Source organism: Miniopterus natalensis, chromosome X (assembly GCF_054644295.1).
Source record: "Miniopterus natalensis isolate mMinNat1 chromosome X, mMinNat1.hap1, whole genome shotgun sequence".
In the NCBI taxonomy this organism is placed as follows: domain Eukaryota; kingdom Metazoa; phylum Chordata; class Mammalia; order Chiroptera; family Miniopteridae; genus Miniopterus; species Miniopterus natalensis.
Window position 1 is genome coordinate 14451853 of NC_142103.1, and position 21791 is coordinate 14473643.

General features: G+C 39.4%; 1 protein-coding gene and 1 pseudogene across 1 annotated transcript in view; both read right to left on the bottom strand.

Moving 5' to 3' along the window:
* The window catches only part of LOC148090410 (threonylcarbamoyl-AMP synthase pseudogene), a 53110-nt pseudogene extending 50401 nt beyond the window's left edge, over window positions 1-2709 (bottom strand).
* A 612-nt stretch (window positions 2710-3321) lies between these two features.
* The window catches only part of GRIA3 (glutamate ionotropic receptor AMPA type subunit 3), a 252568-nt gene continuing 234098 nt past the window's right edge, over window positions 3322-21791 (bottom strand). Inside the window, exons 14-16 of the mRNA XM_087813532.1 lie at window positions 11274-11388; window positions 8472-8719; window positions 3322-3476 (exon numbers count right to left, since the gene is read on the bottom strand). Coding sequence (XP_087669658.1) covers window positions 8474-8719; window positions 11274-11388 — 361 coding nt within the window. The 3' untranslated portion in view covers window positions 3322-3476; window positions 8472-8473. The remainder of the gene's footprint in view (window positions 3477-8471; window positions 8720-11273; window positions 11389-21791) is intronic.

Genomic DNA, 21791 nt, shown 5'->3' on the forward strand with positions numbered 1-21791 from the left:
GGGCATTTCAGAGGACACTGAAAATGGTAGTAATATGCTGAAGCCCACAGGCCAAATTAACTGCAATGTGTTATATCAGCCTATACTTCAGAATCTTCTAAGAGTTTTCCTTTCCCACACCTAGTTATCTTCCTCTCCAAGGTCTTGTGTTCCTTGTTCCCTTGCTCCCTAACTCCAGATATCTTCCTTTATATCTTTAGCATCTCAACTTCACTCTTCTGTCTTAGTTGTGAATTACCCCCTTTCCTTTCCTTTCCTTTCCTTTCCTTTCCTTTCCTTTCCTTTCCTTTCCTTTCCTTTCCTTTCCTTTCCTTTCCTTTCCTTTCCTTTCCTTTCCTTTCCTTTCCTTTCCTTTCCTTTCCTTTCCTTTCCTTTCCTTTCCTTTCCTTTCCTTTCCTTTCCTTTCCTTTCCTTTCCTTTCCTTTCCTTTCCTTTCCTTTCCTTTCCTTTCCTTTCCTTTCTTTCCTTTCCTTTCCTTTCTTCTTTTCCACTGTTTTCTATGGTGATCATGGTCTAAATCTTGGTTATATTTAAACACTTGCTTTATTTATTGGATAAAACTATATTCCATGTTTAGTATCTATAAATCAGACTGGATCATTAGCCTTTAGTTTCTCAGAAACAATTAAAAATCACAATATTCCTATGTTCATTATTCTTCCCTCACTCTAGATCAGAGGCACTTGGTGGAGTAAAGATTTTTCCAATGGAACATTAAGTTATTGTCAATAATTATGGCAGCAGCACAAAACTTAGCCAATAATGAAGAGTACTAGGACATATGCTTTGTGATGATGTGGGAAAGGAATTGGAAATGTTTTTGAGGTTTATCAGTCCTGAATTTGGGCACTTTCATGGGAGATCAGATCTGGAAATTGGAGAATTGGGACCAAAGTTAGAGCCAAGATAGGCATCTGAGGAGAGGGTCCCAAAGGATGGAGGAGACAGATAGTGGGAATGGAAGGCCTTGAAGTCAAAATTTTCCTTCTTTTATATGAACTGAGGTCCTGCTTATTGCTCTTTGTAGAGGCCATCTCACTGTTGGTGGTCCTGACAAACTTAATCTAAAGTTTGGTGGTACCGTTCCACTTAGGTGGAGGGGTCTGAGTCTGACCGTGGCTGTATTTGGGGTGGGGAGAGGCACAGTCCTTTGTGAGAATCACCAGTAAGGTGACTGTTACATTGGCAAAGCTTTTGGTGGGAAGTAAATTAGTGAAAAATTACTTCTTGGCATCTGCATCCAAGCAAATTTTACACAAAGCACAGAAACAGAATTCTTTCTTTACAATTTTATTTACAAAATGTATTAAAACTTTATACAATACCTCATGGCAATGAGGCTCCGTAGTTTATGCCCACACATGCATTTTACGCTTTTACGGCCATTAGTTTGCTTGGCAATTTTTCTGTTCACTGAAGTACAACTTTAACAACAAAAATAAAAGAATTGGAAAAAAAAAATCCTCAAGTGACTACCGCCAAACTCCCATAGCTTGAAGTTAGTAGCAGAAATTTGAAGCAATCAATGTTTTTTTCTAAACATGCAAATTTTTAAAAGATAACAAACCAATTTACCCGCGTCTTCATTCTCAGTGAAGTTTCCTCTCTGAAAAACTGATTTGAATCAATAAACATACATTTCTTTTTATACAGTGCCTATGAAAACATTTGTGTGTAGGTAGGTTGGTTTGTTTTATACAACTTCATATTCGCACAGCGATAGCTTCCCGCACTGAACATTATAGCATTCAGAAGTTGAAAATTACAGTTTCATGAAAACAAAACAAAACAAAAATACAACAGCTTTCTTTTTTGTTGTTGTTGTTCAATACCATTTAAAAGTTGACAGGTGAGTTATTCGCTTATGACACACTTTTTGGACTGAAAGTTTATATTACACTTTTCTAGAACCGTTTCGTTGGAACCAGACTTCCTTTCTTTTCTGAAGACAAGAGCAAATATGCAGTGAGTCAACTAAGCATCTAAAGGTCACACTTGGGAAATAAATTCCAGCTCCTAGTTTTTACAGTCTGGAAACTTCCCAATGCATGTCACTGATGAGAGCAAACTACTGAACTACAGAAAGCATACTCGTTATATAGGAGGTAATTAGTGAGCAACTATTTCCTCTGACTGTTCTGATGATGCCAACGGCAGGTACACAATTAGTTACTTGATAGCCCGTGGAGCAGCGGTGCGATCTTCTGAGAGAGTCAGTAGAGAGACTGCTCCAAGCCAGGACCTGGGAGTGATGCTCAGGCCCTCAGTTTAGCAGTAGGTTTGGGAATGCATTTTATTCTTTGCAAACTAGAAAAGGACACATGCAATCTGACGGAGAGCTGCGGGCAGTAACAGGCAACAGCTGGTAAGACAGACCTAGCAAGAGTGAAATCAGATTGAGAACTGTGGTCTGAACCCACTGGCCCGCCTTGCAATGCAGTACTGTCTCCGTGGTGTACACTTGAAAGGCATACTTAGCAGAGAAAGCAGAGCTAAACACAGTGTTGTTTCTGAGAAAGATATTCTAAACACATTTGAGAGTATAGGCAGCATTTCCCTCACCTCAATGCTAGATACTCGGCTATCTTGACTTAAAATGCACACTGAAGCAAGAAAAACAGATCTGTGAGCTGAAATTCCAGGCTTCTTGGAAAGCCCCGGGGATCCGTTTTGGGAAAGCACCGAGAGGTATGCCCGATCGTGCCCCATCCTTCGCTACACACAAAAGTCAATTTCAAAAATTCTGTTAATCTCTTCACTGAGTGGGAAGTTATCAAAGCATGTTCACGAAACTATTTCAAGAACACAGAGAAGTCACCGTTTAGTCCCTTTTTTCAAAGCGTATGAATTTTCTTAAGCGTTTCATTTACAGTCTAAAGATATACACATTTCAGCAACATTGAAAGGAAATAGGGTGCACAGAACATCATCACCAACAGTAAATACCAAAAACATCTGGTCAGCAGATCCTAGAAGAAATGCCAGTCTGTCTTCCCACACACAGGGAGTCAAATTTTTTTTTTTTTTTTTTTTTAAATCAGAAGAAATTATTTTAGCTAAGATGGGCCTATTTGCTGAACTGGAATTTTAAATTTGTGTGTGTATTAAAGAACATGGTGTTTGTATACTGTGCAGTGGTATCAAAGAATGGCTTTTGTTGAACTGACTTTTTTTAGTAAGATTTTTTTTCTCATACTGGAATCTTGCATGTCCATTTTTTTGTTGGTTTTACTTTAATTTTTTTCAAGCAAAGCAAAATATTTCAATGATGGTTTGCATTGTTGCAAGTCTCAGAGTGTTCCATAAGGCACTGAAGGAAAAAAAAAATCAGTTTTTCCTATTGAAAGGTCATTGCACCATCAGCAATATTCGTGTCATGCCCGACACCAAGGAGAGTGAAATCTGGCTCAGGATCCTTGAAGCAGCCACATTTTCGGTGATTCCTCTCGTCACATGCCTCTAGTGTGGGAAGGGATCTGCAAAGGCAAGGGGGAAATTTAAATTTGAATGGGCTTTTTATTGGGAATTGACAAGTTTATTATGGCTCAGTCTATCTTGGACAAGAACTGAGGCTGTTTTCTCAAATTGGTATCTTGGGGGCTGTACCTGGTTTGACTGGCTTTAGATAACAGGTCTGTTTAAATTCTTTCACCTAATGCAAATGCTTTGCAACAAGTTAAGTTTCTTCTCTACTATGCACTGTACTAAGGAATGTACAGGCATTGCATGAAATCTAACTCAAGACATTAATCACTTAAGATGTAGGTATACCAGAAAGTCTTAGTAGCATTTAAATACGATATTCAGGACAACTGCATTGCATAATGTATGGTGATTGCAGAACCTGTGACCAAGGATTGTTTACCTGGTACAGAGGGTAAACAGTGTTCTATGGCTTGCTTGATTGCAATCCATTTGCCTGTGAGAAGAACATTTGCTGCTCATTGTCAGAAGGGTGAGAGCTTGTTTCTCTTAATACCTACAACCTTAGTTATTAAAGTCTGAAAGTACAGAGACTTTAAAGAGAAAGCACATTCCAGGAAAAGGCCAGAACAGTGATACCCATGAAGGGGCTTGGCATCCATGGGGTCTTTGCCCTGATATTGTGGGCCTGATTGAGATGCTGATGCCACTTTCCTCTTGGAGGCATTAACTAGTGCGGAGGATTCATTTGCCCCTGGCTCTGAAAACTTAAGGTCACTTTTCTGTCTTCTTGTCAAGCTCATATCCCTCTTCTCTGTCCTTTCCCTCTATACTAATAGGACCCTTCTCCTCCTGAGCTAACAATGAATTTTATCCCAAAGCAATGACATAATCATTTTCTACCAGTGGCCCTGGAATAAAAGTATCTGTAAGAAGACTGTCAAGGATGCACCTGAAGGCCAAAAGCCCTAAAGAAGGCAGAATAATACTAACATGAAAGTGAGTAAACCTTTTTTTGGAATGCCCAGGCTCCTGAGTGATATCTGTCTCAGAAGCTTAGGAACATTTCATATCTATGGCAGAAAGATCAAAGTGCCCTCCTTCCTTCCCATTTGCCATAGCTGTATAACTTTGGGAAAGCAACCTAATCTCTCAGTGCCTGTGTTTCCTGCTTTTAAATGGTGATGGGTGACCTATTATCACTGAGGTAAAAGTCCTCTGGGGACAAAGAACATCACTATTTCAATCATCCAGAATGTGTTTTCCACTTAACATAGGATGAACTCTTTAAGCAGGAAAGTTTCTCCAGCAAGAATGTCTATGCTTAGGCTGCAAAAGGAAGATTGGTGACTTTGAAAATGGCCGCATGAACAAAGTTAATATTTTCTAGGAAGACTGTCTTAGAGGACAAATGGAAATCTTCTTTCACTTCAGCATCTTGAGGTCTTGAAAATGAGGATTTCAAAAATATTTTTGAAGAAGCCAAAGAAGCCAAAAGTAGTTCTGAACAGCAATGAAAAAATTGGAAAATATTTCTTAAAACAATTAGCAGAGTTAACCCTAGGGCACAATGAATCTGGAATTGGTCACCTGCCAAGGCATGGTTGGGGGCCACATTTCCAGTAGTGGGCCAGTAACCCAGAGAGGCAGCAGGTAGCCTCTTGACTACCTGCTCCTTAGTGGGTGCTGGATCTGGGGCTGAGGCACATGTTCCCATAAGGAGTTTAATAATCCTGACTCTACTCTCACTCATAGAGGACTTCCTCCTCTTTCAAGGATGCCTTTTATTAACCAGATTTCACCTGGATCATATTTTTGTAGGTGATTTGCCCTTGAGTCATTTTCCCCGAAGAATTACTGGTACCATAAACTCCCAAGGCTGGCTCTGATAATTAGCAATAAAAGTTAAACCTCAGGGTGCCTCTTCATCTCTGTGCCCCTGAGTAGACCCTGACAGATCTAGGCCAACTCATCAAACTGGAAGTCTAATAACGAGACAACAAGTTAGAAGTCACTAGGAGATATTCCGAACTTCTTGGGAAATAAAGGATGGATGGAAGATCTCATTCTTCACTTAACCAATATTTCCCCAAGAATACATCACCAAACTGGCCAAGGACAGCGGAGAGGCTTCTATTTCAGGCTCAGGCTGCTTTGTACCTCTTGACTGGCACATGTAAGGCTTTTTCCAGCATCCTCTGAGGCTTTCTTTCTTTCTTTTTTTTCATCTGGAGACTTCACAGACTTGGAGGACAGATTTGTTCACAGAGGCATTTCCCAGGTTTGCTTTTCATCCTAGGGATGGCTGCCAAGGTACTAGCTAACTGGGCTGTGACCACATTGGCATCGATGTCAATTAAAATGTGATTTTTGCTTTAATTAGCCTGATTTTTGCTTCACAAAATGGATTAACCAAAATGACTAAAGGGCAGCCAGAGACTCAGAAGTTGTGTCAAGTTTATTTCTGTGGCTCTTTCCCTAGATTTGATGTCCTGGTCTTCTACTTTACAAAAGCAACTTTCTTAAAGGTTTTCTGATCTCAGTTTCTCAGTTTCTCAGTTTCTCAGTTTCTCTCTCTCTCTCTCTCTCTCTCTCTCTTTCTTTCTTTTTTCTTTTTCTTTCCCCTTCCTTCCTTCCTTCCTTCCTTCCTTCCTTCCTTCCTTCCTTCCTTCCTTCCTTCCTTCCTTCCTTCCTTCCTTCCTTCCTTCCTTCCTTCCTTCCTTCCTTCCTTCCCTCTTTCCTTTCCTCCTTCCTTCCCTTTTTTCCTTAAGTTATATGCTGTGAGATAATTTTCTCTAGAATACTTCTACTCCCTGGACCAGCAGCATCAACATGACTTGGGAGCTTGTGGGAAATGTAGACTCTCAGGCCCTATCCCAGACCTGCTGAATCAGGATCTGCACTTTTATAAGATCCCCAGGTGACTCAAATGCACACTGACATTTGAGAACTGCTCTGAGGCTTTAACAAGAGACTGAGGCTATAGTAGTTGGAGAGTAGGGACCTAGATTCTCAGATGGAATAGCTGGTAATAAAAGAGGGTCTGGAGGCTATGTGACCCTGATATCCTTCTTTCAAAAGGTTCTTTCTGGGGAAAGAAGGAATGATTGAATACACAACCTCATGTAGAGTGCATAAGTGGGGCATATGGAGGCTTGGTGAAGTCAGTCCCTCAAGACTTTTTGTAAACAAGTGGGACAAAAACTCAGGATCTGCTTTCCATTTGATAGGATCCCACTGAGATTTCAAGGTTCCTGGAGACTACCGGGCCATGGATGATTAGAGGCAGCATGGTTTGATAAAGAATATAGCTATAGGAGAAAGAAGGGCTAAGTTCTAGCCTCAGAACTGTCACTATCTAGTTGTGTTGCCTTGAACAGGTCACTAGGTGTGGCTAGGTCTTAGTTACTTAAAAGGGAAAATACTTTCTGACCCACTACCTCAAATGAGGCAATACAGTTGAGAACACTTGGAAAACTATGCAGATTTTAGGTGTATTATTTCTCTGGATGCTAGTATCTCAGAATTTTGGATAATTAAGGTAGACTATTGAATATGTACTTGATAATGCGGCTAGTATTAGTTGAGATGTGTCATGTACCATCCTATGAAAAAACAAACAATATGCCCCAAATTGTAATTGGCCTATGTAATGTACTCAAGAATAAAATATTTTAAGCACATAGCACATTAAATGCTTGCATGCAAACAGTGCGAATTACAGATGAATTCATGCAATGCGATGAGAATGCTTTGTTAGTGGGTTAGTTCAGTGTACTAAAAATGTTGTCACAAATGTTTACAGTGTGCAGCAGAAAGAACAACCAGCAACTTCATCAAACAAGATAATGCTTTCCATGGTGAAGACAAATGATTTATTTGGATAAAATATTTAAAAATCAGCTAAATTTAGATTCACAATGTGAAATATAAGGAGATCAAAACACAAATAAATGCATTTGTAGAAATTCAAGCACATTGACATTGATTCCTGAGGTAAAAAAATCTCCCACCTAAAATAAGGGCCATGAAGCTGCTAAATGTTCTGTTCCACTTCAGGTAGGTGTGTTAGTGATGACAGATGCTCTTGAAGGTAAAAAGACTATATTCTTTTAAACACTTCCAGAATAAATGCATTATCTTAATTCAAGCTTGCCTTTGAACACATCTGAGTTATAGGTGATGATGGTGGTGGGGGTTGGCTACAGCTGCCAGAGTCAAGGTGGCATCAGTCAAGTTCATCTAAGTATGAATTTGGGGCAGCCAGCAGTAAGGATCCTTGATTGTTCTTTGGGAGATACTTACCTGAATATTAGTTCCAAGAAGGGACAACGAAAAAACTCAAAGATTAAAAAAATTTCTCCAGCTTATACTTAAGAGAACCACTGCTCCCCTATGGAAGCATTGCAGTTCTCAAAGGAGGCAGTGCCCCATTTCCATTCCTTATTTTAACATCAGTTTCAGAGCAATTGCTTTCTCTAGGGCTGCACTGTCCAATATGATAGTCCCTAGCCACATATGACTATTGAATATGTACTTGATAATGCAGCTAGTATTAGTTGAGATGTGTCATGAGAATAAAATATATCCCAGATTTTAAGATTTAGTATGAAGCAGAGAATGTAAAATATCTCATTCATTTTTATAATTATAACATGTTGGAAGTTTATCTTGGATATATTGGGTTAAATAAAATATATCATTAAATTAATTTCCCTTGTGTTACTTTTTAAAATGTGGTTACTAGAGCACTTGAAATTATACATGTGGTTCACATATGTGAATTGCAAATATTTCTATTGAACTGTTCTGCTCTAGGGAATTTTTTTCCTTTTGGATCACAGACCACAATTTAATTACAACTACACTATTAGACAAGCACTACTGTCTGACAAGAAAGCACAACCATTGTTTTCAAAGAATCAAATGGTTGCAAAGAATAGACAATGCTTGAAACAAGAAACAAAACTAAGAAACAAAAAAAGAAAAAAAGAAAGATTAACATACAGCAATGTAAGGCTGATAAGTTTACTAGACCTTAACCGTACCCCTAGATTTTAACACTCTCAGTTCCATACACGTTGTAGCCTTCTCTGTATGTAGCGTAATTTTGAGTGTTGCTGGCAGGAGCAGGCTTAAAGTTTTGGGTGTTCTTTGTAAGTTTCATGCGTTTGGACTCTGCCCGTGATTTGTAACAGAATTCTATCAAAGCCACCATCATGGCCAGCCCCAGACCTCCAACAAGTATATAGAAAACGCCTGCCACATTGCTCAGGCTCAGAGCGCTGGTCTTGTCCTAAGAGAAATGAACAATGCGATTAGTTCTTGGGGAAAACAAAGGCAGTGGGACATTGTAATATATCACAACAGTATAGGATAGTTCTAAGTTGTAAAATAACTAAACATTGATGTAAGTGTTATGACTCAACTCTGGCAACTGACTGATGTTTCACAACGGCTAGCAAGATGATAGATTGTGCTTCTGTTGACAGTTGTGATCCTCACCTATATATTCTTTTTTTGACTCCTTAAATTTTCTAGTACTTCAAAATAGTATCAACAACTCAGTAAAACAGCACTTGGTCATGGGAGCAAAACTGTAAACACAAGCACAATCTATTACTCTTCGTCTCAATAAACACCATTTGCCAGAGTTGAGCTGTGACATAATCTCTATAAATGTAACACTCTTCATTTGGGAACTTGAAGCACTCTTTCCCCTCTCTGCCCCGCAACACCCCTTTCTCCCTTGTTCTCCCTGTGACAAACTTGTCAACAACTAGTCTTTAAGATACCAGGTGAGAAAATTAGACGTTCCTGATATTCTTATCTGGGGAGTTACTTCACAGGGGTTTGTTTAAAAAAGGATTAACTCTCCCCTTTCCCCCAGTGGTTGAGAAATTGCTCCCTTTGGGGACTGGTTGCTAAGTGTTCATCCTCAGGGCAGCAAGTCTTTGTGCTGCTGAAACAAGGGCATAGCACAAAGAATTGGCTCTGATCCATCTTCCTGAGAGTTTAAAGAAACTGTCAGGAGGACCCATTGGGTCCTGAATTGGCTCCATACAAATCAGAAAGCTTTTCCAGGAGGTTGATGATTTTTTAAAAATCCAGCTCATTTTTAGCTTTTACTCCAGGGAATGTAGCAAATAATTTAAAAAAACCAACTACACTTATCTGCTTTCTATTCAAAATAGGGGAAAAATTGAGGAAGCCGGTCAGTGACTTTCAGGTCAAATTGTGCAAATCTGACTAAGCTATCTGCCTGTATGAAAAAGCAAAAACTGAACTGCTGAACCATGGAAAGAAAAATGTTGGTGCCTTGAGCCCTACCTTGAGGTAGGACACACCAAGGGCCAGGAGCCTTTCTTTGAAACAAAAAAATAAAATAGCATTTTGTAGTCTTTTTAGAGGGAATGTAACCATTTTGCTGCTGAATGCAACTGAATGGAATATCCAAATTGTTAAGTCAGTGATTTGAGAATATTATTCAAATGATAACACAGTGAGCAGATGATAGCCATTGCTGACTCAGTGCTAGTCCTGGTATCATTTAAAGAATTGAATGTAAAGATGATATGGCCTTGTCCTGATTCTGTTTTCATAAGAGCCAGTCCTGTACTTGTTCACCTCAATAAAAAGGCCAATTGGAATTGGATCACACGGTTGGGAAAGGGGTATGTGTGTGCTTCATGTCTACAACCTTGCAAATAGTCATTCTTCTAGGATGAATGACTGCTAGAAAAGGGGTAAGAATTTGTCACTTATGGAACAATGGATCATTTCTTTAAGGAAGCTGGTGAGACCATCTGCAAGGATGTTCCACAGTCCATTAGGAAATGGATCAATTTCTGGTAACCCTCCCTTTGTCCTGAGACTTTAATATGTATGTGGTATTTGATGGGGGGAAAATGTCCTTTAACATAACCCATGTAAATTGTAGCAAGAAAAACAGTTTCAAGTTCCATGTATTTAAGTTTCACAGAATTCCCTGTTGTGGGATGTAGAAACCAGTAGCAAAATGGTTCACTGCACAAGGAAAATGAGTGGCATTTCATGAAATGAATTAACTGATACCACAATATTAGTTCAAAAAAAGGAAGGGCAAAAATTGAAACTAAAAAGAACTTTCTTAGGGGAACAAAGGGGGGCAGGAAGGAGGAAGGGAAGAGTGTTTCATGCTTATCAATGTGATGTTATCCTGACAAGGTATACCCTTAAGGAGCATGCGACTACATTTAAAAAGTATTACGTACAGAGATTTAAATGACACCTTTGGAAGAGAGAAGTGTGACAGACTTAATGAGATTCAAGATCCAAATAGATGCTGAACTCAATACGACAGCAGCTGGGAGGAGGGTAATCATTCTGCTTACAGAGACCAGTCTTAGTTATTTATTTCTTTGACTGTTTCCAGGTGAGATTGACATAATACATTAATAACCAAAGGTATTTACAACTGCAAAGTCTCTGACACTGTAAGTGGTTAAGAAAAAGTACTGTCACAACTGGATTTTTTTTTCAGTTGTTGTTATATTTTCTCTTTGAACTTTGGAAATGTGAGATACAGTAAAACCCCCTTATAACACAGCTCCTTACTTTATAGCTTTTGATATGCAGTGGGTCAGATTGTGTCCCCTAATCATAACAATAGATCTGAGAGTCAATGATTGATGTCACATGGCAGGCCTCTGAGGCTGGTGTTTGCCTTATTACTTTAGTGCTGGTGTTATAAAGGGGTCCCACTGTGTCAGGGTGTGTGTGTTGGGAAGGAAAGCCGTTTTAGGGTAGAAAATAAACAGTGGTTCAAAATGTGATTGCTAATCAGTACAAAAAGACCTTCAGCGACTGACCTTACTCCCGGAGTCCTTGGCTCCACATTCCCCCTTATCGTACCACCATTTGTTTTTCAGCTTGTCTAAGATGCCTTGTTCACTGAGTTTCAATACTGCAAGGTTTACAGGCGTTCTTCACGTGGGAAATAACATAAATAACATTATATTATGTTATTTTATGTTATTCAAGCTTCAAACTACTTTAAAACTATAGAAAGCGATAAAGCAGGGGGCCCTGGCCACAGAGTAATTTTAGACACTGCAGGCAACCTGAGCATTACCTTATAAAAAGTTAACACTACAGCAACGCTATTTTTACCAGGGCCTGCCCATATCGCTTTGAGTAATCGGCATACACTGTTAAATAATGAGGATAGAAAAAAAGGCACTCCTCAGATAGGCTGTGTGTGGTGAGGAGGGTCTCCCCTCAAGTGACAATCGTCGGCGGCAGCTTGCAGTAGCTTTGTGACGGAGATGTGTTAGGTTTGATCTAACCGGGTGTCTTGTTGTACTTCCAGACAGAAAGCAAGTTCTATGCAGGAGTGGGGAAGGGGACTGAGCCAGAATGCAAAGCATTTCCATATGTGAAACGAGACAAAGGGATTAATCAGAACAGAAAAGAAAGTCAATTCTTTGTGAATAACATGGCTTCTGATTGATTGTCCTTTATTACACAAATATGTTACCTAGCCAAAAATGATCTTAGAAAGAACTGTATTCCATACATGTCTTCACTCTACAAACTGAATTCTTATACACATCCTGGTCCTAGTATTAAAAGTATAATGTGGCCCGGCAGGGCGTGGCTCAGCGGTTGAGCAGTTGACCTAGGATCTAGGTGGTTGGGGTTCGATTCCTGGTCAGGGCACATGCCCGGGTTGCGGGCTCGATCCCCAATAGGGGGCATGCAGGAGGCGACCAATCAATGACCCTCTTATCATTGATGTTTCTATCTCTCTCTCTCCCTTTCCTTTCCTCTCCTCTCTCTGAAATCAATAAAGATATATTTTTTTTAAAAATTAAAAGTATAATGTGGACCTCTGAGTTTTGGTTAAGAAGAATATTTTTGACAGTGGGAGAACTGGCCTATGGATTGTTTTTGAGTTACTGACTGGCTGTCTCTCTGAGACAGTACTATGTCTGTGGTCAACTCAGGCCACCAGAGGGTGAACCAGGTTGTTTGAAACTTGATTATTAATATGACATGACCTAAACTGGCAAACTGACTGCCACTGTGGGCAGGTAGTGCTATAGAGGAACAGTTTAGGTAAGCTGTTCTAAGAAGATAAGGCTTCCTTAACTGAGAGGCTAATACATCCCCAGGAGGCCAGGCCACTGCTCCCTACTCCCTTACACCTTAAAGCATGAAGACTACAGTTGGAGCCACTGGGCAAAGTGCAGGAAACCCTACTGGTCCTAGGATAAAGATTTTCTCACAGAAATTTCTTCAGCTATCAAATGGGAATAATGACCTTTACCCTGGCATCTTTCTAGAGCTAATGAATTTTAAGAACAGTATCTCTAATAACTTTGGATAATTAATGCATTACATATAGAGCGTGGCATAATTTTATTACAAGGCAATAAACTACTTGGTGTTGAAATTCATGTGAACAATATCGCCAATACCAGTGCATATTAGTTTGAATGCCACCAATTTACAAGGAGGAAAGTTTATGTAACTAAGACCAGGCCATAAAATTTTCTTAGCTTATTTTGGATAAGTTTGGCTTTCTATAGTCACAGAGATCTGGCCTCTATCAGACCAAGTCCCCAAAACCTATTTCCTTTCTTCCCTACTTTGCTGTTGAGAGCAGAGGGAGCATGTCAACCTGAGGTATTCTGAGAAATGTATCATCATTTAAAAATAATATGTAATTTCAGAGTACTTGAGATTTGACAAACTATAAAATTTTAGTGTCAGGGAGGTGACACTTTCTCGGTTAGTGCAGGGCTTGGAAGCCAGAATATCTGAATTTAGTATCTCACCAGGAAATTGAGGTCCCTTTCTTTATACTTTAAACAAGTTCCTTCAATCAATGCTCACAGCCTTAGGCTTTTCAAATGCCAACTAGAGATGCTTAGAACGCAAAGAAACAAAATATCCTCAAAACTTTGAGCCTCTTTAAGATATTATTGGCCATGAAAGTTAAATAGTAGACTTCTAAAGGACAGACAGGCCATCTCTGGCCCTGACATAAGTATTGGAACTGCCTTCTCCCCTAATCCCCACTGTCTGGCTTCCCTTTCTCTCTCTTGTCTATTATTTTTGTTTTGTCACCACCACCTCTCCCCCAGTGCTCTATGCCTTAAGCTAGGCACTGGCTCCTAGGCTCAGGATTCTGGCAGTTAGCTCAGATTGGAGGGGAGATGCTTTCAAAGGGCATAGGGGTGACCAATTCCATCAGACCCAGAGGGAAAAGTACAAAGCATTTCCTTCCTCCTTTCTGTGTTACCTCTTTTCTTATTGCAAAGGGCCCAGCGTACTCAGACTGCTCTCTAAGCCCTTACCAGCCTCTGTCCTCCCTCAAGGTACTATGTTCTTCAAATTACGTCATTCAATTTCTTCAGTACAGCTGTTCCTACTAGATCTCAGGAAGAGAGCAGTCTGATTAAAGGCACTCACACCAAGGTCCAAATAGAGATCTCTCCCCTAGATATCTGGGGTTTTAAAGAAGTTTATCAACCTTTAAATGAACTGAGTTGATAAAAGTGTGACATGTTAGTTTAGAGCAGTGGTTCTCAAAGTGTGGTCCAAGAACCCCTAGAGGATCCCTGAAACCTTTTCCTCAAAGGGCCAGTGGGGTCAAAACTATTTTTATAACAATACTAAGATACCCTTGCCCCTTCTCACTCATTCCCTAATGATGGAGGCTACATGACATGTGTTACCACAACAGATTGAATAAAACAGAAATGCGAATTCTATTCTCTTATTTTAAACCAGACATTAAAGAGAGAGTTGTAAGAACATAAGACAATGCCACTCCTTGATAATTTATTTTTGTTTTGGAAAAATATAGTTATTTTTTCATAAAAGTACATTAATTATGTTAACACATTAGGTTTATTATTTTAAAACTGAATCCATGAATACGTTCTTTTAAAATTCTTCAATTTTAGTATTTGATATGCTGAATATTAATAGATATAACACATATAAACAGAAGTTTGGGGAGTTCCCTATAATTTTTAAGTCTGTAATGGATTCCTGTGACAAGAATTTTTGAGAAGCACTGGTTTTGGAGGAAGGAAGGCTTTTCCTGTGCCAGGCCTATTCTGGGCTGCCACCATCCACTCTTGACAAAACCTAGGCTTAGTATGTTGGCAATTTAGCATCCTACTTCTGATAATGGCCGATATCTGCCTTAGGTCATCCAGTGGCTTCCACAGAATGGCTGGTAAGTGCTCTCCACTCCCATGGCCTCCACAGTTACAGTAGAGGTTACCTTAGAGCAATGGCTCTCAACTGGGGGTCATTTTGTCCTCCAGGGGACATTTGGCAATGTCTAGAGTCATTTTTTTATTGTCACAACTAGGTGGAGGGATGCTATGGGCATCTGGAGGGTAGAGGCCAGGGATGCTGCTAAAGATCCTACTATGTACAAGACAGCTCCTCACAACAGAACTCCAAATGTCAATTGTGCCCAGGTTGAGGAACCCTGCCTGAGAGCATCCAGACCTCATTTGGTGCTCCAGGAATTTAGAGAAATTTGACAAATGATATACTCTCGAAGTTTAGTCTTTGATTGGAAAAAAAAAATCACAGGGCTTATGAAATCTGGCAGGGAAACAATGTGCATTTGGAAACTTCTAAATAAAAATGAAGGAGAAAAACAAACATTTCAAGCAGCAGCAGAGCCAAGGAGCATAAAGCTGTAATCAGAAATCACAGATAATACTACTTAACAAGGTTAGGATAGCTGCCAAGAAAAGAAAGTACTTTAAAGGGCAAATCTCCTAGAACAGTATGGTGCTGTAGGGTGGAATACATTCCCAAGATGGCAGAGAAAAACTGCTGTAATTTCCTCTCTTACTGTACCTTACTGGATGTACTGCCTAGCCCAGTTCAAATCAACCAAATCTATTGACACTCTTCCCTGAACACAGACACATGCACACCATTTGGTATTTTAAAGGATGTGGAATTAGGTGGTCATTCGATTATTTTAAATGTCACTTTCTCCACAAAGCCATTTTTACTCCCTGCTCCAATATTACCTCTCCCCTCCTTCATCTTCTACCTTGCCTTCTTATTTATGCCTATGTCTTATAACTCCCACTACATCTGTGTACTTCTCAAGAGCAGGAACCATGGCTTATGTATTATTATCCTCACTTAGAATAATAGTTTTCTCCATAAATATTTGTTGAGTAGGTAACTCTCTTTGAGCATTTTGTTTTTCAGCCTAGTACTTCACATAATTATTATAATAACTATTATTACTGGTCAAGTTTAATAATCACTCTAAGAAGGTAAATTCATGGTCACTACTTTATAAGTATCGGAATTGAAGTACAGATAGGATAAGCACTCTGGTCAAGCCTGTACAGAATTATGGAGCAAGCCAGAAGGCAAATTAATATACCTCCAACTCTGTATTGTGTGTTCTCCAATGGAACACACATAATGGTAGCAGTTCTCCTTATTTTTGTTCTTTGGGCTTGGATGTTCATAATGAATTTTTTCTTTAGGGACCACCGTACTCCAAATAACTATCAATCTAGCAAGGGCATATCTTGCAGCTGGGGCCTGTCATGTGGTGTAGCACTATGTCTCCAGGGTAATGTTTCAAAGCAATTACTGTCGGCCCTTAACTGGTACCTAAGAGAATTACAAGTCAGAAATATTTATTGTACTCACCTCAATAGAGAACAGAAAGAATTAAACAAAGTAGGTCAGATTCCTATCATGGAAATTAGTTAGGCATTCTTTCCTCTGAAGGGCTTGCTATGAACTTTTTGCTGAAGAGAGCCCTCCTAAGACAAAGGCATGGGTGGCAGGCTTAGAGAGAGAACAGGAGAGCTTTGTGATGTAATTTCAGCGGGTCTGGAAATGTCTCCCCATCCAGAAATATTTTTGTCCCTTTTACTTGAAATTCCCCCATTAGAATTGCACACCTTTAAGTTGGAGCAACATTTCTTGTTAAAATACACAACTTCCTGAGAAACGGGAAATGAAACAAAGAACTGTTTACAAACCCTAAATATTTGTTCCATTTTGTTTAAAAAATGTTCAAGGGTGGGGGAAGGAGTGTAAAGTTCTTTTAAGATAAATTGATTTATTGCATCTATGTCATAAAATGTATATGGATTGTTGATCAGATGGAGAGGGTAAGAGTAAATGTGAATTAGTCATTTAAAAGTATGGGAAGGTCATGCTGACTTGTGACAGGATGGATTCTTGAGTGTGGGGAAAAGTCATGGAATAATGTCTATTTTTTAAAATAGTGGTAGTGCCTGGCTGAGTGTGGCTCTGGTTGAACAACAACCTAGGATCCAGGAGATCGCAGTTCGATTCCCAGTCAGGGCACATGCCTGGGTTGTGGGCTCCATCCCCGGTTGGGGGCGTGCAGGAGGCAGCCAGCCAATTGGTGATGACTCTCTCACCATTGATGTTTCAACTCTCTTTCTCCCTCTCCCTTCCTCTCTCTGAAAAAAAAAAAAAAAAATAGTGGTAGTGATGTAATTCATAATGCCTTGAAATTGAGTTCTATTTAAAACAAAACAAAACAACATAACTGGCTGACACAAATTTCTGCTTATCTCTCTCATCCACACCTGGCAATAACTCAACTTCAAAGGACTGTACTCACTAACCCAAGGCATCCAACCCCAGGTGGCAGTTGTCTAGGTTGCCAGCTTGTTCCTGGGTTGTAACAACCAGCCATTTCAAAGTTCATTCTTATCTTAGTGATGGCCAACATTACATATGATAAGAAGACCATTTTTTTCCCCCCTGTGAAAGTAGAAACTATTTATTTTTTTTAAATAACTAAAATTTTTGATATATGTATTTTGAAAGAACTGTCCATGTTTTTTCAATTTTAATTTTAAGATACACTTAAAATAGGTAGTTGGGGCCATGTTAGATTCTTTCTTATGAACAAAGAGATGAGGCAAGAGTGGTGTGACGGTGCTGAGTTTCCCCATAGTGGACAAGAAGAAAAAATGGCCTTATGAATTAACAACCAAGTTGATTATTCTAAATAGTGATCCTGGAAGGGCTGAGATAAGAATTTGTACTATAGATGTGGCTCTAGGCCTGAAAAATATAAGAACCCATGGTGTAGAATGATTCATCCACCCAAGAGACTATGGGGTATATTCTGCTCTAAATGGCTTCACTTCTCCTTTCTGAGCAGGGACACCTAAAGAGCAATTGTCTGTTTAATTAATGATGCCAGAAGATCTTCAATAAAGCCCTTAGGAGGGGTAGATATATGTGTAAATATGTAGGTTATGGAGAAGGATGAGCTCAGAGAGAAGTAAAGAAATATATGCATAAGGATGATGTACTTGCATAGTCAATTAGAAACCTGCTCTAACAACACAATATCTGGATAATGAAAATGAAAACTTATCACAACCTAAGCTAGAAGCTCTCCCCTCAGCCTATGCCTCATCCAAACCTCATTACAAATTACTCACACTTGCTTCTTGGTACCTAGTGATTTTTTGGAACAATTTATTAGAATTATCTTTGGCCCAGTGGAGGGAAGACAGTCATCCTCTCTTTCTCTGGCTTTTTTATTGAAGATATTTCAGGTTTTAATGGTGACAAGTGACCTTTACCAATAGCTCACTTGTTTTTCTAGCCTTTTCTGGAGAACTCCTAGAATCACTCAGGAAATCACAGGCATGTACAATAAGTCCTCACTTAAAATGTCATTGATAGGTTCTGCAACTTTAAGGGAAATGATGTATAACAAAATCAATATTACCAAAGGCTAATTGATATAAACAAGAGTTAAACTCCTATGGCGTCTCATTGTTAAAATGAAATGATGTTGAATTAAACCATGTTATTTGACGACCTGCTATACAGATAAGCAGCTGCACACCTCTCTGCCCAGGTAGGTCTTTGATTTATTAAGTTGAAGCCAATTGAGGACTAAACAAGAGAAGAGTCTTTGCTGGATGAAAAAATTTACTCTAAGCTCCTTATATTCTTCTCTGTAGGCTACCTTGGGATATGTGTAGTGAAAGTATTTACCTCTCCATATAGCAGCTGTTGGAGGCTGTGGCATTTCAACACAGACCCTAGACTCTATTAGTGTCTGGAAAAAATCTCTACCCATTTCTTTTCACAGGGGTTTCTGGATGCAAGATTCTAAGACAAGGGGGGTTTATTTCAATCCCTCTACCTTTGGAGAAAGCCTGAGCTTTCTCCACAACCAGGGAGCATGCTCATATGACTGTTGGCATTACTAGACTCTGGCCACCTAGGTGACCCTCATTTCACAGGGGCAGCTACAATGATTTGCAGAACTATGCAGTACTTCGCTGCTAGAAGCTCCCTCTGAGAGAGTATTTATATCTATGTAGTTCACAAATGTAGCTCAAACCTATTTAACTCCTTGCTAATGAGATCATAATTTAATATCGGTGCAAAGAGCAAATTCAATAATGCATGCATGTAACATTAGGAGTTGAAAGCTGTGAATCATTTTACTAAGGGCCTAAGAATGCTAGTGATTGAAACCTATTGATGAGCATCTACACTAGAGAAGCAGCCCCTAAGTCACTTGTAGATATGTGGGTAAAACCAATGCATTTCCAAATGATAACCTCTCAAATTCAAAGTGATAGACAGTTTGATTCTACAAGTTGTGAATTTCACTGATGGATTTCTGCCAAACTGGGCCGTTGTCCAACCTCTCCCTCTAGAACAGGAATCCAAAACCATTATTGGTTGTGGACTATCTCACATATCTCAATTTGTCTGAGAAGAATTCTTATTCAATTTGTCCCTGACAGAGAGAAGGAGCTGAGGAAAGATGCTAAGCTCTTGGAGAAGCCAGTTTTGGTTAAAATGTAACTGCAGATACTTTCCCAAGTTTATAATTGATATGATTCACTTGAAAACTTGGTTTTAAAATCCATTAAAAATTCAAACTATCAAATTTGGTTGGCTTTTTATTATGTATAAGTATGCTTTCTTTAGATATCCCAATGGCACTGAGAAAGAGGCATAGGCTGAGGAGATAGACAAAAAGTAATCTTTACCAGAAACTGACATGACAACTATTTCTGAAGACATTTAGTTCATTCCCGTGACTCTAGGCAAAATATTTAGCGAGAGTTTAATCTGATGGGTGCCAGCATGCTCTTCCCCCCCCATAGCCTTCCCTGGACCCTTAGAACAATAACCAATTCAGCTTACACCCCAAAAGACTGAAACAAATGGAGCCTATACATCAGATCTGAAAGCTGGTTGCCATGCCAGGGCCCATACCGCTCTCTTCTATCGAGCATTCTAGCATTCATTTATCTGCGTTTTCAGCAGTGATGCTAGACAAGACACACCAGCAGAGTCAGTCTCTCTCTCTCATTCGGTCTCTTTGTATTTTTTAAAAATGTAAAGTATGCTATTGCCTTATGTCTATATTTTGAGAAACATCTGCTTCAGGGCCAGGTGAAATTGAGCTTTAAGGTAAATCTAGACTTGGTCCACACTTTTGCCACTTCTGACCAATAGGCATTTGCCTCATGTGCCAAGGGCCAATTGCTATACCGCTCTCTAGAAAGTCAAAAGGGAATAGATTTCAATTGTTCTTCATAAAAGAAATCTGCCCCCACCCTACTCCACCAACCTCAGTTCCCACCCTCACCGAATGCATTTGTTAGTTTCAAATCTTTCATGTTCCTTTTCTGTAGGCTATTGTACCTTTCAGAGAGTGTGGTTCTATAACCTCCTCTCCAAGTGAAAGGAAACCAATTGATTTGGTTTTAGAGGGGCAGAGAGGGCATAGACACACACCCTTGCACTATGCCACTGCAATGGTGTCTTTCCTTTTGGCAATTGTATAACAGCATTCTTACCTTCAGGCTTTTTACTCCTGCTGCTCTTTCTGTAGCTCTGGCGTTGGACACTTGGTCATTATTTTTCAATAAGAAACACATTCAAGTTATCAGGATAACACCGAAGGCAAATAATCATGTCTTAATCATAGAAAGCATGTTAAGGCCACACAGTCAATTTAAAGGTTAAAACATCACTAGAATGGGTTAATTTTAAAAAAATGTTTTCTTTTTGGATTACAATTTTTTCCAGTGGTAGAATTTATTCTTTAACATCATCTTGCAAAATCAGTGGTTCTGGCAGTCACTGAACTGGTTCAGTTCTTAAGGCAAAGAGGTCCCTTGCTTGAAGCTGCCACTTGAGAGAAAGTGAGGGCTTGCTCTTGGGAGAAAGACCTGAGTAAGTTCAAGGAGCAAATTTAGTCACTACCAGAAAAGAAAATTGTCAGGTTCTTCATACTTCCATTCCAGGAGGCAGCACCGGCACAGAGACATGCAAATCAACGAAGAGCATAATATACTCACCCTACTCTTTGATCCCAAACCAGTCTCGGTGATTCATGGGGACTTCTTCCAAGACCCAGGAAATGCCATCGATCTGTAATGATTCTTGCCTACACACATAACAGTGTCAATAAAGAGTCATTGGGATCCATCTTAACCCTGGGCATCCAAAATGTCTACCTTTGGGGATGGCTCCTGCCAATAAAAGGTCCATCTTGTTGCAGATAAAAGGCAGATGCAGATTAACATCCATTATCAAGGCCCAAGATGTAAAAGACTTCTGGGTGTGGAAGAGAAGTGGTTAAGAGATGGTGGCATAGGAGAGGAGAATTGTAGACATACATGGAAGAAGAAGAAGAAATACACACAAAACTGAGGATGTCATTTATGCATATGAGAAACAGTATCACCTTGTTCATCTATGTACCACTGAATAGGAAGCCGAGGGCATTTGGAAATGGGCTGTCCTAAAGTATAACTTTTCACTGTCTTTGAATAGAGGACTTGCTAAGCAAATGTATGGGATTACAAAAAAAGCTTGCTAGTGATAGGGAGGAGAATCGTGTTTGAATTTCTTAAGAGAACAAATGGTTTTTAGGTACTTTAAAAGCACCCAGGTGGAAGGAAGCAACTAATTTCACTTGCAAGTCATGGTTTGAATTTATTAAAACAAGTTCCCTAAGTTCTTTCCTAGCATTACATTGGCTAGTATAATCTGGTGCCTGTATATATTTGAAGATTATAAAACCGCATTTCTCTGTCAATATTCTATACATCATAATGGTCATAGAATGATTTATTTCATTTATTTAATTAATGGAAGTTTAACTGCGTATTCTATCCTCATCCCTTACTTCCCTATATGTCTTACAAGTTAAGGCACCTATGGTACAACTCTCATTCCAGTCAAGCGGTTCAGAATGGTCCCACTTAAACACCCTGTTCCAATGTTCCACAAAGCATGTAAAGTGTGACGATTTTCAGCTTAGAAAATATGGACACTGGAAG